At 40.0% G+C, this 16,994-nt stretch overlaps 2 protein-coding genes across 2 annotated transcripts; both read left to right on the forward strand.

Moving 5' to 3' along the window:
- The first annotated feature begins 480 nt into the window (after nt 1–480).
- On the forward strand, nt 481–3,691 carry cav4b (caveolin 4b). The gene is made up of 3 exons (XM_086045809.1): nt 481–817; nt 2,072–2,259; nt 3,471–3,691. The coding sequence occupies exons 1-3, from the start codon at nt 566–568 to the stop codon at nt 3,652–3,654; spliced, it is 624 nt and encodes a 207-aa protein (XP_085901935.1). The 5' UTR covers nt 481–565; the 3' UTR covers nt 3,655–3,691.
- A 397-nt stretch (nt 3,692–4,088) lies between these two features.
- Nucleotides 4,089–16,910, forward strand: fam50a (family with sequence similarity 50 member A). Its single transcript, XM_086050373.1, has 13 exons — nt 4,089–4,376; nt 4,513–4,597; nt 4,773–4,872; nt 4,984–5,144; nt 6,930–7,006; nt 8,199–8,265; nt 8,390–8,451; nt 8,539–8,615; nt 9,861–9,915; nt 10,051–10,099; nt 13,290–13,360; nt 13,679–13,789; nt 16,722–16,910. Exons 1-13 carry the CDS (start codon nt 4,266–4,268, stop codon nt 16,728–16,730), a joined length of 1,035 nt encoding a protein of 344 aa, XP_085906499.1. The 5' UTR covers nt 4,089–4,265; the 3' UTR covers nt 16,731–16,910.
- Nucleotides 16,911–16,994: the final 84 nt, after the last annotated feature.

Consider the following 16,994-nt stretch of genomic DNA (forward strand, 5'->3'; position numbering starts at 1 on the left):
GTCTCCTTGCATATAGGCTAAACCTATCCTGGGTCATTTTGGATTACTGCTCTCAGCTCTGATACGGGATTCAGGTATGTCGGGCATCACATCTACTGTTGATGCTGATGGATACGCACCACTAACTTCTTAACAAGCCTATGAATTACAATTTGTGTTGCATAGGTGCAAACCTGACACATGTATGTGGTTGTAGCCATCTTTAATGAGCTTCTATAATCAACTGTGAATCAATGTGAGACTTTCCTGAATGCTCCAAGGCAGAATTTAACTCATCACACTAGTCCAGTACAAGTAAAGTCCTCAATTTTAAATGTGATTGTGATCAGTTCCCTGCAGAAAGACTAAATTAGATGGGTCATTTCAAATTGAGCCATGGCTATTTACAGATTTTGCTGGGACTTCTTTTTTAGGGGCTCGAGAACAGGTGGTAGTGCGTTTACACCTCACATGTCTGCAGGGAGGGTGTGGATGCGGATGTGTGTGCGTATGCGTATGTCTATGTGTGCAGGAAACTCGACGGGATTAGATGATGTCTAAACTTCGGTGTGCTTGAGCATTCTTCATGCCCCTCTCGCTCGCAGTGAGGATGACGATGGCGAGCAACGACTGTGTGGTGGAGTGCCCCATAAACAGTGATGAAGATGATACGGCAGGTGAAGAGATAAACACTCCTCCTCCTCCTCCAGAGTTAGCATCCAAAGCCGCAACTCCTGTGCTCAGTGCACGTCCAGATGCACCTCGTGCCACCCAGGCCACGCTCCCATCCATCAAAACTGTCAGCAGGGACCCTTACGGTATCAACCAGCACCTAAAGGTCTCATATGTTTACATGTCATACGCTATGTATCCGTATGAATTGAGGCCTTTTCATGCTGTATGTTCTTACGTTGGATCTATTACATGTAAAATCCAAATTCAAGCAAGGCAATACTTATACTAGTGATTAAATGTTTTTTTTTTTTCAATGATACATCAATATACTGTAGATTTCTGATAGGCTGGGAGAAGTCATACTTTTCTATGGCCTCATGGCAGGGGTGGAGCCAGAACGTGGGTAATGGGTGGGCCTGGAAAAATCAGGGTGGGCTTGAATATTTCTCTCACTGAGCACAGTACTCCTATCCCAACACATCGTAAATAGTATTCAAATAAAATGACAAAGTTCTGATCTTCCTGTCCGCTGATAGTGTAGTGGTACACACGCCTGAGTTGTGTGCGGGCAGCGTGGGATCGATTCCCGCTCAGTGACAGTGTCTATGTGTGCCCTGCGACTGGCGGGCGACCAGTTCGGAGTGTAGTCTGCCTTCGCCCATTGGGATAGGCTCCAGTAACTCCCCGCGACCCTGTATAGGATAAGCGGTTTGGAAGATGACATGACATGATCTTCCTTAGATAACCACAATTATGTCATTCTTAATATTCAATAAAATAAAACACAATGAAACACTAATTCAAAAATAATTTAATAATTTACTAAAAATTCAAAAGTATATATATTTTTCATGAATCTCACTGGGTGGGCAGTCTATCAATCTGGGTGGGCCTGTGCACCCCCAGGCCCACTCCTGGCTCCGCCCCTGCCTCATGGTGACGATCGGTCTAATAACATTTTTGTTGGTTCACTTTTTTTACTTTTGAATTTTTTGATTCAGTCACTTTTTAAAATTTTGAACAAAAATCTAATACATGTACTTTGTAAATATAAAGGTTAAGGGTAATATGCCTGCGACTAGCTGTTGAGCAGTCCTGGGTGAAGTCCGCCTCTGGACCAATGTCAGATGGGTTCCAGCCAGGTTCCAACTCACTCACCACAACACTAATGAGTATGTGCAAATACATTTTTGGGGACAGGTGCTAAAGCAAGCAGAAAAAGGACACCCACCGCCAAAATTATTACTAAAATTAAGCACACAGAAGGATATAGTCACCTTATACAGTACATTAACTTTGTTAACAGAATCGACACAAATATGTTTATGTTTGTATGTGTATAAAATATCCTTATCATGACCTTCAACCGTACAACCGTGCCACTTTTCCTGACTTTTATGATGTTTCCTGTGTTTAGGTGGTGGTCGGTGATGTTCTAGCAGAGACTGCAGCACCTCATAGCCCCGAGCAAGTGTGGCTTTACAGTGCTATTGGCTTTGAGAAGACTCGTGTGTGGACATATCGCTTCCTCTCCTTGTTGTTGGCTGTGCCCTTTGCTTTCCTCTCTGGCATATTCTTGGCGATCCTTGCCTGTCTACACGTCTGGTATGACTGTAGACCAGTACACTATTTACTGTTTTTGACACTGTCCTCTCAAGATAGGTACATCAAATTGAACGACTGACAGATGGACAGACAGATACATACTGTTAGATACAGTGGATGTAGAGAAAGACTCTACACACCCCTGCTCAAAACCAATGTTTTTGTGATTATTTCAGTTGTTCATTTCCCCTTTGTAAAATATTATCTATGTTTCCAATTGAGTTGAACAGGTTTTAATTAACAATAATGGTATATATATATATATATATATATATATATATATATATATATATATATATATATATATATATATATATATATATATATATATATATATATATATATATATATATATATATATATATATATATCATATGGCTGGCGGATCTTTACTACATCACAAAATCCTGGCATTTGAACAAGTGTGTGTAAATTTATTATATCCGGTGTAGGTAGGCAGGCAGGCAGGCAGGACGACCGACCGACCGACCGACAGACAGACAGACAGACAGACAGACAGACAGACAGACAGACAGACAGACAGACAGACAGATAGATAGACAGATAGATAGACAGATAGATAGATAGATAGATAGATAGATAGATAGATAGATAGATAGATAGATAGATAGATAGATAGATAGATAGATAGATAGATAGCGAGATGGATAGATGGATAGATGGATGGATGGATGGATGGATGGATGGATGGATAGACAACTAGACAAAGAGACAAACAGACTGATCGATAGTAGGGCATCTTACATAAACACAACAAATTGATGGATAACTATTTTAGTTGTGTGTGGGCAGCGTGGGATCGGTTACCACTCAGTGACGGTGTCTGTGTGCCCTGCGACTGGCTGGCGACCAGTTCAGGGTGCAGTCTGCCTTTCGCCCATTGTCAGCTGGGATAGGCTCCAGCACCTCCCTGCAACCCTGTACACTAGGATAAGCGGTTTGGAAGATGACACATAGTAATAACATTCTTGCAATATCTCAAAAGTGAAGTCAACTTTTGGTATTTTAGCAAGAAACATTTAGTCGATGCGCATAATTTGCTTTGGTGGGTCACATAAAATTATGCGGTGGGTCGGATCATGGCCGCTGGGCCTTGAGTTTAATATCTGTGCTGTAGATAGATAACATAAAATGATACTTACATCAAACATCTTTAAAAAAATCCCTTCCCATTTTGTTTCTCTCTTAAGGTTTGTGGTTCCATGCATACAACTGAGCAACACCTTCCTCCCATGCCTGCGCTCCTTGTGTTTGTGTGCTGTGAACAGCTTCATTGCACCCTCCTGTATGTCTATTGCTCTGTGCTGCAGCCACATTGCCATTTTTGTGTCAAACAGAGACTGGCATCAAATGAGAGACAACAACATTACATGACTTAAAGCGAGTCAGTGAATGAGCGAATGAGCGAACACGTTTTGTCTGACTGAAAGTATGAAAAAATATGGTATTGAGTGTACTTGTACTGTATAGTATTTAACAAATTCAGTTTCACCTTTTTTGGAACTGTCAATAAAAGTAAACTTTAAAAAAATATATTTCGTGTGTGTTTTTAATCAGAAATTCCCAAAATGAGTCATGACCATGTACAATTTGAAGAAACAAATTTGAAAGCCGTCCCTATTTTTGTAGTTTGTAATAATAATAATAATAATAATAATAATAATAATAATAATAATAATAATAATAATAATAATATATATGAAAATTTGCTGAAAGGATGGGATGTTTACACAAAATATTATTGTTCGATATATCGAAAATCGTAATTACGAGCTTTGATGCAGCACTTGAAGGCAACATTTTGTGTACCCAGCATGCATCTCGCCGTCGCCATTTTTGTTGTTGTGTTCCGCAAGAAAGTCGAATTTAGGATTGCGGGGGGAAATCGCTGTTTTTGTTGTTTTTACACATTCGTTTACCTTTCATTTCTGATATTTGCATTATTTTCTTTTGTTGGAGTAACATTTAAGAAAGAATAAGGCAATATGGCTCAATACAAAGGAGCCGCCAGCGAGGCTGGGAGAGCTATGCAGCTGATGAAAAAACGAGAAAAGGAGAGGGAACAACTTGAACAACTAAAACAGAGGATTGCAGAGGTTTGTAACGCTTGCCCTTCTATAATAGTCATTAATCTTGTCTGAAAAGTTTCTGTTTGCTGTATGAGACTTGGATGGTTGCCTATCAATAGCCACGTGTATATCTGTTTTGCATTGTGTGTACTCTTTCTTGCAGGACAATATGGTCAAGTCCAACATCGACAAGAAGTTCTCAGCTCACTATGACGCTGTGGAAGCCGAGTTGAAGTCCAGCACAGTTGGTCTGTAAATCGTTGTTCAGTATTCATCTAACAAGTAAAGACGTAGTTGCACACATGCCTTGGCTTATACTTCTACATGGAAATTCGTCTAAAAAAGATAGCGGTGGACGTCTGGAAGCACTGTACTGTAAAGATTAAAACTGACTTGTATTTCCATGTCTAATGCCTTCATTAGGTCTGGTGACATTGAATGATATGAAAGCCAAGCAGGAGGCTCTTGTGAAGGAGCGCGAGAAGCAGCTGGCAAAGAAGGAGCAATCCAAGGAGCTCCAGCTGTGAGTTAAAACTCTTGTGTTGCGTAATTATGGTGCAGCCATCATCCGACATCCATTTGTTCTTTACCTGGTGTTTGTCAAGTTGTTCATCACCTTGTCATACCTTTGCAGCAAACTCGAGAAGCAGAAGGAAAAAAAGAGGAAAGAAGAGCAGAAGAGGAAAATTGCCAGTTTATCATTTAATCCCGAAGATGACGGTGATGATGACGATGAAGAAGAGGAGGATGAAAAGGAAGAGGAAGAAGAAGAGGAAGAAGAAGAAGAGCAGGAATGTGAGTTCTAATTTAAGGATTGTTAAAACGCACTGTGCTGTGGATAAAGTCCTAGCCCTGTCTACCATGTTGTGTTTGTATAACAATCATTTTCTTGTGATTCTGTGAATCTTGTCCAGGATGTCTGCAGCCATCAAAGCTACCAATTAGTCACTAGACAAAACGTTTGCTCAACCCCATTCAAAAGTTTGGGGTCGCCTAGGCAATTTCATGAAATTGGAAGCACACCATTGTTCATATACACTACTCAAAAGTTATGGTGCGATTTAGAAAGGTCTAAACTTCATTTCTAAAAAAAAAATTCTGAGATAACGTGGTTGTTTATTGATTCACTCTAGTTAAGATATATTGCTGTTTGTCATCTTATGTCAGACTTTAAATTTTCCCTCCAATACGTGTAGATATAAAAACTAGTGCTGAAATGATTGCTCAAGTAACTTTAATAATTTGATTACCAAAACAGGTTGATGCTACATCTCTGCCTCGAAGGTTCACAGGCATCATTTTTCCACACAGACTAATGTTACCGTGGACATAAGCACCATTCCCTGTCCCCCGCAAATAGCTGGGGTCCGCTTTATTGTATGAATTGTATTTGTAGCAGCTGTAGCCAAATGTTAGTATGACTAAATAGTAGTGGGGCAATCTTTGATTCGGGCCACACATGGCCCACGAATTGGTTAGTGGAAAAGAAAATTGTGTGTGTTCACGTGAAGGCAACATTATCAGTCCACATTCACTACAATAGCAGCAGAGAAACTTGAAAACACTTGTGAATAATGTAAGTCGCATGTGTGGGAGCATTTTGGCATTTAGGGGTGAAATAAGCCCTCGGGTAATTTGGGTATCTTTAAAAAAAAAAAAAGATTTTTTTTTTCTGCCTCAGGTAACAGTTTATTTGGTTTGTGCGCCGTCATTTAGACATGTCAAGGAAGCTGCAAACAAACTCATAACGTAACACACCATCAACAACTTGGCTAACTTATTAACCAATTAAGGCCGGCTTACCAAATAATACATTGACGCAATGTAATAGCCTCAGTAGGCTTTTATTATGAAATTGGCCCATGTGGTGGCGTGACAGCTAGCTTGACTTGTCTTTTTGACATTTCAGCTTGCCTTGTCACGGTTTTTATTGCCGTTACATAAATGCTCCCAACCAGAGGTGGGCATTTTACTAAATATTGCTGGTCCCTCAGTCGTCTTCCGTGAGCTGCCAGTTTACCTGTCCGTCATTTTTCATGACGAACTAAATTGTAATCGTCAATCGGTCATTTAAGTCCGTCAGTTAGTCCGTCAGATGTCTGCCGGTCAGCCCCCCTCAAAAATGTCAGAAAAACGAGCGTCCGCTGCTGCCAATTAGTGACGATTGCCTTGACGGATGAAAACTCACCTCCGTCATTCGTCAGTCCGTCTATTTTAAAAGGTGTCCCGTCATTTGTCAATCGTCTGCAAAAGGGGCGTCCGTCTGTGACGGACCGCTCGGTCTGACAGAATGCTCACCTCTGCAACCAACATCAACACAACTCCATTCCGAAATCATATTAAATCGCTAATTAAGTACACTAAGAAATTGCTAGTTAATTACTCCGTCATTGTATGATACGGCACAAGTCTCTGGCTTTCACAGCTAACAGGTAACTGCTAACGAGTGCTCGGCTTGCCACAGCAAGTAGTCCAACGGCTGTTGCGTTGCTTTCTTTCTTTACAAAGTGTGTATTTAATTTTTTTCCTGTCATACACAACTGTTACTTGTCGTATATTAAGACATCTCTTCTCTTATAGATCTCCCCGTGAAGAAAAAGAAGCTCGGGAAAAATCCCGATGTGGACACAAGTTTCCTTCCTGATCGTGACCGAGAGGTGTGGTTTGGTTTGATTATTCTACATTCTTTTAGAGCTGAGATCACCTGTAAAGCTTTTGGTGTTTCTTGTTCCTCCACCTCGAAGGAAAACATTTCCTCAAAGAGTGGCGTCTGCTTTAGTAAACAGATCGAATCTTTCAAAACAAGCTACTTCACCCGAGACACCTCCTATTTTTCCACTGATAGAGAAAGTGAAAGAGTGCAGTGGACTTTGAAGCTGCTAAATATGTCAGCATTGACCTAAGAATGAGTGCCTCATTGGAGGGGCTTATTGGGGAATTGGACAGAAGGCTATTTGGGTGTACAGACATGATTGTAGAAGTATAAAATCAAAACAATGAAAAAAAAACAATTTGACAAAGTCAGGAAAGTTGTAGTACTGCTGCAACCAGATGCTGTAAGTAACTGTGCTTTGGTACATATAGTTGCTATACAGTGGTGTAATTGGGGTCACCAATATAGATACCACCAAGATGCCCAAGAATTAGCCTGTTCTAAATATAGCTCATCGGGGATGGGGCATTGTGATTTTCTAGAAATTTTGTAGGAGTGATCATTTGAAAATGTAAACACCTGCTGAGATTTATCGAAACAGTGTTTGCATATTGGTATTTATCTGGGTCCTACCTTGTTAAATTATTTTTGATAATAATTGTGTTCGGTGTTTTCATAGGTGAATATCATTCATTATTAATAACTATATAATGAAAGGCAATTTGAGCAATTGTGCTGTTTTAAAAGTGTGTGCATCCAACTGGCAGCCCTTTGCATTGATCATACCCCAAAAAGTAGCTCTCAGATTCAAAAAGGTTGGTGACCACTAAATAATATACTATTCATCCAGGCCTGTCCTCCTTAGAGTCGGAATGAACTTTTGCCTAACCCAACTCACCTGGGGCGTAAAGCCAAATGCAGAAAACGTCACGCGCAAGAAACATCGTAATTTATGAATTTGCGGTTGAATGTGCGAACCCAAGCGCATTCTTACCTACAGTACATACATCTCAATCAATGTGGAATTGTTGAAGTACCAGACTCCTCCCTCTCCATAGTTATTTGTGGGCAAAAAAAAAATAAATCAAACTGCATAAGCATGTTATTAAGATGTATAAGTAAAGGTCCTTAACCTCACAATGTTCTTTTAAAATGAATTCTTTTATTTGATCTCTTTCATGAATTTTGGTTTTCAGGAGGAAGAGAATCGTCTCAGAGAAGAGCTCAGGCAGGAGTGGGAGCTCAAGCAAGAAAAGATCAAGAGTGAGTGTCAAAATGCCCCAACCATTCTCATTTTGGATCATTTACTGTCGGTTTTGTCTGAATAAAGTATTTGCACACTTTCACGTTTAGACTAAATGTCGGCGTTTCAACTTGTTGCTTTCAGGCGAGGAGATCGAGATTACCTTCAGTTACTGGGATGGATCTGGTCACCGCAAGACTGTCAAGGTGGCACATTTCCCACGTTGAAAAGTTCTGCAAACAGTTTCCTCTATTCCGAGTGTATCATTCTCTTTTCATGTTTTTCTGCTTCAGATGAAGAAGGGAAACACGATCCAGAACTTTCTGCAGAGGGCACTGGAAGTCCTAAGGAAGGACTTCAGTGAGCTCAGGTCAGCGAAAGGGGTTATCCTTTTTGAAATTGGTTTTGCAGAATTTCATTTGTTCATGTAGGTAATAACATGCTTTTTGATAACCAACCAGAATTTGTCAAGTAGGATCTAGCGACACATGATGGTACCAGCTCTTGAGCTAGTTTACTTGGCACGTCCTCCTTTGCAGCCTGTACCAACATTTCTGACATGTTTATAAATGATGGAGTAATTGAAATCGAAGGCGATACTGTGGCCTGAATTTTTTTTTTTCTTTACTGTAAATGTTTAGTGCATTTTAAAATGGAACCCAAAACTATACACCATACTTTTGTATTAATTCATGGTTCATTTACATTTATTTTAGTGTAAGCCTAACCTATAAAACCAAAATATTTATGTATAATAAATCTATTAATGTAATACTAATTAATTTATTGCTTGTCTTTTTAGAAAATACATGGGAAGAAGACCTTTGAAAAAATAATCATATAAATTATAATGGTAATATTGAGGGGAAAAACAGTCGCAATTACCCGGTAGATTATTTCTCAAAATAATTCAGCTTTGTTTCCAAAGATGTCGAGTGATTCCAGGAGAATTGGACATTTGCTTAACCCATATACGCCTAAAGCGCCTTGCTCAACATCTCCCCAAAACCTAAGGGCGACTATAGAATCAAGTTTATTATTATTTACTGACTCAATTGAAGATGTAAAAATAGTGTCAGTGAGAAGCACTATTTTTAAAAAATAAAAATCGAGTGGTAATTACTAGGGCTGCCAAGATTAGTCGACTCGTCACGACGACGTCGACGATCGAAATCGTCGACAATTAATTTGAATCATCGACGCGTTGTTTATATTTTATTTATTTGGCACTAGGGCTGCCATGATTAGTCGACTAATCACGTCGACGATCAAACGGCGCGTCGTTTATTTATATATTTATTTATTTGGCACATTATTTCTCTTCCGAGACTGCCGCGTCTCGCTCTTCTCCCGCTGGCTGTTTTCCTATCTGCAACGCACATGCGCAGTGGTGGTAATCCGGGTGATGTAAACAGAAGCATTGTGGGTAAATTAGTGTAAGCCTTACTCTGTAAGGGCTAATTCGTGTTGGCAACAGAGTCCGAAAGTTACGACGCATTTCACCAAATGGTGAAAGGAGGGGTGAGCGAGACAGCTTGCTGCGTTTATACCTTTATGCTGCGGTTATGCGTTCCCGGCCTTAATGGGTTAATAAAAAGCATTGTTCTGTGTGCAGGTCTGCTGGAGTTGAGCAGCTGATGTATATTAAAGAGGATCTGATAATCCCGCATGTAAGTGACGCAAATGCTCCCGTCCTTAGTTTAAACATTACGTTTCATAAATACCTTTATATACAGTATATTAAAAAAAAGATCACACACTTAATACTTTGGAATTCTAACATCCCCACTTTCTGTTGCATTTAGCACCACAGCTTCTATGACTTCATTGTAACCAAAGCCAGGGGCAAATCGGGTAAGTTAACAACTGAATTCCTCTGGCTGAAGTGAACTGTGTTTGGAACCTGAATCCTGGCAGGGCAAGCATGAGGGAAAAAAATAAATGGATGTCCTCAGATGCAAAAGAGAGCTCAATCATATGATATATAATTTTCAAGAATATGTTCTGCAAGCCCACTAGTTGAAACAGGGCATTCTGATAAATATTGCGTTTGTGGAATAAGAGTTAATGCACTCGTTTTTAGCCATCTCTGGGGGCGTCTATTTTGCCTTCCGTCTACTGAAAATGAAATGACAGTGATATGCAAAGTACGTGAAACAGGCCTATGGTAATGAACCTTCCACAAACGCAACATTAATCAGAATGCCTTGTTTCAACTATTGGGTCTGCATAGAACATATTCTTGAAAAAAAAAATGGGTAGACTTCCCTCTTTAAGATTGAGATTGATACTACAAAAGTAATGTCAAAGTAAATAAGTACATTTGTTTTAGGTGCATATTTTTAATCAATATGTGCAATAATGAGGTCGCTGATGGTGTAGTGGTACGCTTACCCGAGTTGTGAGCCGGCCACGTGGGATCGGTTCCCACTCAGTGACTGTGTCTGTGTGCCCCACGACTGGCTGGCGACTAGTTTAGGGTGTAGTCTGCCTTTCGCCCATTGTCAGCTGGGATAGGCTCCAGCTCCTTCCCACGACGCTGTACAGCAGGGGTGTCAAAGTCAAATGGACGGAGGGCCAAATAAAAAAATTTGCGAAAAGCCGAGGGCCGGACTGATAGAATGTTCATTGAAATTCTTTAAAATGCCCAGATTGGATCGGGTCCTTCGCGCCTGCTGATGATGTCACGCTTTATATTTCTGTAACCTATTTCTTTGCCTCTGTTTGTCACCTCCCTGGCTGTTGTGTATTTATGTTCCAAGTTACTAAATAAAAAATAAAATAAAGTACATTACTGCTACTTTTGCGAGGCAGCTCGTACGTCACTTCCGTTTGCGTTTCTCCTGCCAAACTGAAAACAATTTTCTGGTTGACTTGGACTGCAAGATTGTATGAACTGTACATAATGTGAGTAAAACTGAGAGGATCACAGGATTGGTCTGATGTCTCCAGCTGACTCTATTTTAGAGTGACAAGGTATGAATGTGGGTGCTCCTGTCAGAAAACACAGGCCCGTATTCCACTTGACACATCTATTTATTGTGGTCTGCAACAACACAGACAAAGAATAACCTAGCAACATCAACCATATCCATTAGTTAACAATATGCCTAAATATTAAAATTCACTGCATTAAGAAATTAAACAGGCAAACAATACATACAATACACATTCACACGTTTCATCACTAGAATAGTAAACATAATAGCCAAAATAAATAACTAGTGACATCACTCACGAGAACATATCTAGGCTATTATGTTCAGCAGTTACCAGACACGAACCTAAATTAAATTATTAAACTCACCTTTTAACATTTACACACAACAACAAATGTGGTGAAACACGGGAAATCTGCAACTACTGACAGCTGTGTCGAAGGAGGAGAATGAAAAGAAACCACATCTCCCTCCCGCTATCAACACTCAGCGTTCAATGCCTGCTCACAGTGTGGGACGTCTGAGCACTACATCGAAACTCAATGAATTTATCAAATGCCAACAATTACCAATAATAAAACAACGTGAGATTTCTCACATGAAGTATTTCTTAATAAAGCGTGTTTTACTCCGAATAACCTTTCACCACAATCCGATTCTGAAAGCCACGAAAAGTGACGTGAAGTCTTCAGTCGTATATGTGCTGTACAGGATAAGCAGTGTGGATGACACACATGACATGATATGCAATCATTTTTTCTACAGCCCCCCCCCGAAAAAAAAATGCAATGAATGAATTTTAGATCCCAAATTACAATGTATATACTGTGTTTGTTTGTCCACCCTTCAAGCGCCATGGTTAAAAAAATCAAAACAATCTTGATATCAAGAAATCAAAAGGCTACAACTTTTGAAACTTTAAAAGTGGTGACAGATAAAACTATTCCATAAATCTGGAGATGGATATTGATTGATCACTTTCTAAGATCTTGTGGGCACATTTGGTTGATTTGTGACAAGGCTCCACAATTCAGCCTACTGTGCAAGAAATACAGGAAATCAGCTTGCTCAGATGTTAAGTGCCTGTTAATAGCCGACAAGTTTAAGCGTCAGATTCAATCTGTCCCATCTCCCAAACAAAACCAACCAGAGTAACCGACGCTGCTCTAAGGGATGGACAAGCATTGCGCAGTCTTAGTTCGGAGAAGCCAAGCTATCAAGTGAAATGAATACTCCAACGGTTAATTGGAATTTCGCAATTATTTTCACAATGAGAAAACATTCACGGTAGATTTTGTATGCCTGTCCATACAGTGTATGCGACGGAGTGCCTTTTGTGGAGTCCGGCGCCATTATTGCTGAGTACATCACGTATTTATGCCACCTAAGCCCTTGGCGGTGACACGCACTAACGTGAAACCACAACAACAAGAGCAACAACAACACTTTGGCGGTTCATAAGATAGTTTACTTACAAAGTAACACTGGTTCAGACGAAAGGGTCTGCTTCCAGTTTACAGGTTCCATTAAATTCCACCGTGGATTTTCCAATGAGTTGAGAGAGGCGCGCGTACGAAATGGTGCAGGTCTGCGCATGTCTGGAAGAACCTGCAAAGGACCCTGGGATTGTTCTATTTTATTCAACAGGACTCGGATAAATTAAGTTAAGCATTTGCCCCAACCCAAAAGTTCTACTAACTTATTTAAAATGAGTGTTCATAAGTTAATGATTTTTGAGTACGGTTCACTAATAATTTTCTATTAATTTGAATTTTTGTTTTTACAGTGTACTCTCCTTAACAATTTTTTTTTAAATTAAAGTGCAAGCATAAATTAAAAAAAAAAAAAATCCAATGATAGGCCTTGCGTCCGTTCAAGGAGCTCTAATTTACAATTATGTCTGGAAAATGATTACGAGGTTTCCAATGTTCACTGCCTTTTTAACCAATGACCAAAGACTCAGTCCATTCCAAACTAAATGGCATCTATTCATTTTTTTCAACTTCTTTTTTCACCTGCGTGTGGGTCATTTCAGATGTTGAGTAAATGTAAGCACAAGCCTGTATGCCCTTATTTAGAAGACGTGTTTATGTTTACCCCAACAGGTCCTCTCTTCAGCTTTGACGTCCACGATGATATCCGTCTGGTCAATGATGCCACTGTAGAGAAAGATGAGGTAAAGACAATTGTTGCAGCTTGTAATATATCGTAATAGTTCTCTTTGTTTCTATTTGATCTCTGTGCACAAAACGGGTCATTTCAAAACTTGAAATAAGTTCCTGATGTATTTTGAGAGTTAGTGGTCAGCAGTAGTCAATTGTCTTCATGTTTACAGCTCAATAACTTTATAGGATTCTGTACTGTAAGATATCTATCTAAGGTGACAGCCTTTTCTGCTATGAGTTCATTTAAAGAGAAGCTCAGAGCATCCTAGTTTTTTTAGATTTTTCCAAATCAACATCCATGCAATTGTGCTCTCTCTCTGTCTTTTAAGTCTCACGCAGGTAAAGTAGTGCTGAGGAGCTGGTACGAGAAGAACAAGCACATCTTCCCCGCCAGCCGCTGGGAGCCGTACGACCCCGAGAAGAAATGGGACAAGTACACGGTGAGCTTTGTTTTCCTCCACAGGTTGCTGAGCGTCATTTCCAATTTGCATCTACTATGTCTACTACAGGATGTCTGGCACAGAGCTTACTTGTTGTTTGCCAATTCACCAGCCATAGTGGTCACCCTCACTCTTTGTGCCAGGAACCCCTCCCACTCTCCAACAAGGAAATCGGCTGCCCACACGCGCCCACCGGCGCATGCATACGTTTACATTTTGACTCGTTACATAAAGTTCTGCAGTATTTCAAGGGAAGTCAACCCAAATGATTTCTTTACAATAATGTTCTCTACGCAGTCCTACTAGTCCAAACTTGATATTCTGATTATTAAGCAGCACAATCAACCTGTTTTTAGTCATCTCGGGGGGGCGGCCATTTTGTCACTTGCTGTCGACTGAAAATGGCATCGCAGTTGCTCGGGGCTCAGGTAACGACCAATCACCTGTTTTCTGAAGCCGAGCCATGATTGGTTGTTACCTGAGCAACTGTGATGTCATTTTCATTCAACAGCAAGTGACAAAATGGCCCACCCCTTGAGATGGATAAAAACGGGTGGATTCTGCTTGTTAACTCATATTCCACAAACGCAGTTGTAATCAGAATGCTGTGTTTGGACTAGTGGGGGCAAATACAACGTGATGTAAAGAAAATTTTGGGGTTGACTTTTCCTCTAAGTAAAAAGTCTTCCATTGCAATAAATAAGCTCAATTTAGTACACCTTTATAAATTGCACAGGCAATGTTTTCAGTAATGTGTTAACAGTCATAACTTTCACACAAGTGTAAAACTAAATTCTGTCACATATGATGTTCAACCCAAAGGAATTCATCACAAGGCATTGTGCAAGGGTGATAGACACAACACATCTGAATTGTCAACACATTTGTCACAGATGTGAAAGGAACTAATTACACAGTTTTCACGAAAGGTTAGTGATAGTCCACTTTTAATCAGTACCAGACATTTTCACACTCTCTTCTACACTAATGTTTGAATAAATGTGGGGAAAAAAAAAACGTTCCTGGGATTGAATGGCTGGACTGTGAAACGACATATGAATAGGTCTTTGGGATAGAATGAGTTGAGTGAAATTTCAAGAGGAGACTAAAAAAGTGAACTCAGTGTGTCAGTATTTTACTTAATCTTTATTAACAATGAGCTAAACATCAAATTCTGCCAAAACTGGCATTCTTCTAATGATGGAAACAATACTGTCCCTGGTTCAATTAGAATCCATATTTAAAGATCCCTCTACGTCATGCTTTTCCTATTTTGACATCATGAGACCAAGGAGGCGCCTGACAGTTGATCAACAGTGCAGCCATTGTGGAGGCTTCAGACGGGATGTTCTCAGAGGGAAAGTGGCCACTGAGCCAACGTGGTGCCTGCTGTTCCAAAAGGAGAGAGTGGAGAATTCACAGAAAGGCATACAAGTGGACCTCCTTGGAAATGGTCATAGATTCAACACCAGTTGTAACTTTTGCCATTCAGCTTCTTGTTAGAGAAGAGCAAGTTGTGCAAAAAGGACTGAATTATTCAACAGTTGGACAGTGCATTCAAAAGTTTAGAGCAGGTCAAATGAAGTTCACCTGTCTAAAGTTATTTAGCATTTTCAACCAGTATCCGACATTCCTAACATTTTGTGAGTAATATGGTAACGCTGCAGCCTTACTACTTTTAATTCCCGTATCCTCCGATGTCTATTCTTCTCAGAACACCTTCTTTGGGTGAAAAAGCTAGAAGCATACATACTTTTTTTCTTTGTTTCTTTGCATATTATGAGGTTTAAGAAGGTGTCCCTGTGTGTGGGGGCGGAGCTGAGAGTGTGGGGGTGTGTCACTGAAGTGGCGTGATGCCTAATTAATACCATCTGTCACTACCTAGAAATGTTTGTTTTGCTTGGTTCAGGGAGAGAAGAGACACGGTGCCAACATGATTAATAATGCGTTTGTGGAATATGACTTAAGCAGATAGAGATGACAAAATGGCCGCCCCCTGAGATTGCTAGATTTTAGGTTGACTACCGCTTTAAAGAGGAAGTCAACCCAAACACATTTTCTTCGAGAATATGTTCTATGCAGGCTCACTAGTTGAACCAAGGCATTCTGATGCATATTGCATTTGTGGAATATGAGTTTGGCAGCAAATTCCACCCGTTTTTAGCCATGTTTGTCACTTCTGTCGACTGAAAATGACATCACACTTGCTCAGGGCTCAGATAATGACCAAATATGGCTCGGCTTCAGAAAACAGGTGAGCTGTGATTGGCCGTTACCTGAGCCCTGAGCAACTTGGATGGATGTCATTTTCAGTCGGTAGAAGTGACAAAATGGCCGCCCCCTGAGATGGCTAAAAACAGGTGGATTTTGCTATATTCCACAAACGCAATCAGAATGTCCTGTTTCAACTAGTGGGCCTACATAGAACATATTCTTGAAAAAAATATGTTCGGGTTGACTTCCACTTTAAGTGAGTTCTTCAGCGATATGCTCAAATTCTCCTTAAACTTGTGGTTGAATTTTGGATTGTACAGCTTCAGGGGTGTTTGACTAAAGAGGTATGGGCTGAAATATGTGCCACCGGAAACTGAATTTGAATCATTTATATTTTAATTTGAATAGCTAAACTTGAATAATAGCGTTGAAAACATGTTTTTTGAATGACATGAATTAAAATGATATTGTTTCATTTGAATCACTGCATTGAAATAATTAATCATGCTGTATTGCCATCAATGTTTTCATGGTGGTCCCAACCTTTGGTCATGGACTACAAATGTGGTGCTCATATGAGTTTCATTGTGTTTTGGCACACTAACGGATCAAGCCTCCAATGCAACACTAGTCTAGTTATATATCTGACTGCTTCAAATTGGCAGTTTGGTTGGCCTTCCGACATAACCCCTCTTTTCCCTATGTTGTGTTTTTCCAGATCCGGTGAAGCTGCAATGGACTTTTCCTGTGTTGTCGTGTAACTCTACCGCACCTTTCTACAATTGGACTCTCTCACTGTAATCATGATGCTTATTCCCCCAAACATACCTCAAACATTCATTGTCTCCCATGTCAACCTACATTTGTAAATGTAAATATTGATGATTAAATTGACCTTGTAATGACACTTGGTTGTCACTCCTCCTTATTGGCTGCAATTACAGTATGACAATGCTTAATGCGGCTCTAGTCAGCCTTGGATTTGTTATGA

This window comes from Filicampus tigris, chromosome 1 (assembly GCF_054856515.1).
Source record: "Filicampus tigris isolate MCC_2025a chromosome 1, RoL_Ftig_1.0, whole genome shotgun sequence".
NCBI classification, from domain to species: domain Eukaryota; kingdom Metazoa; phylum Chordata; class Actinopteri; order Syngnathiformes; family Syngnathidae; genus Filicampus; species Filicampus tigris.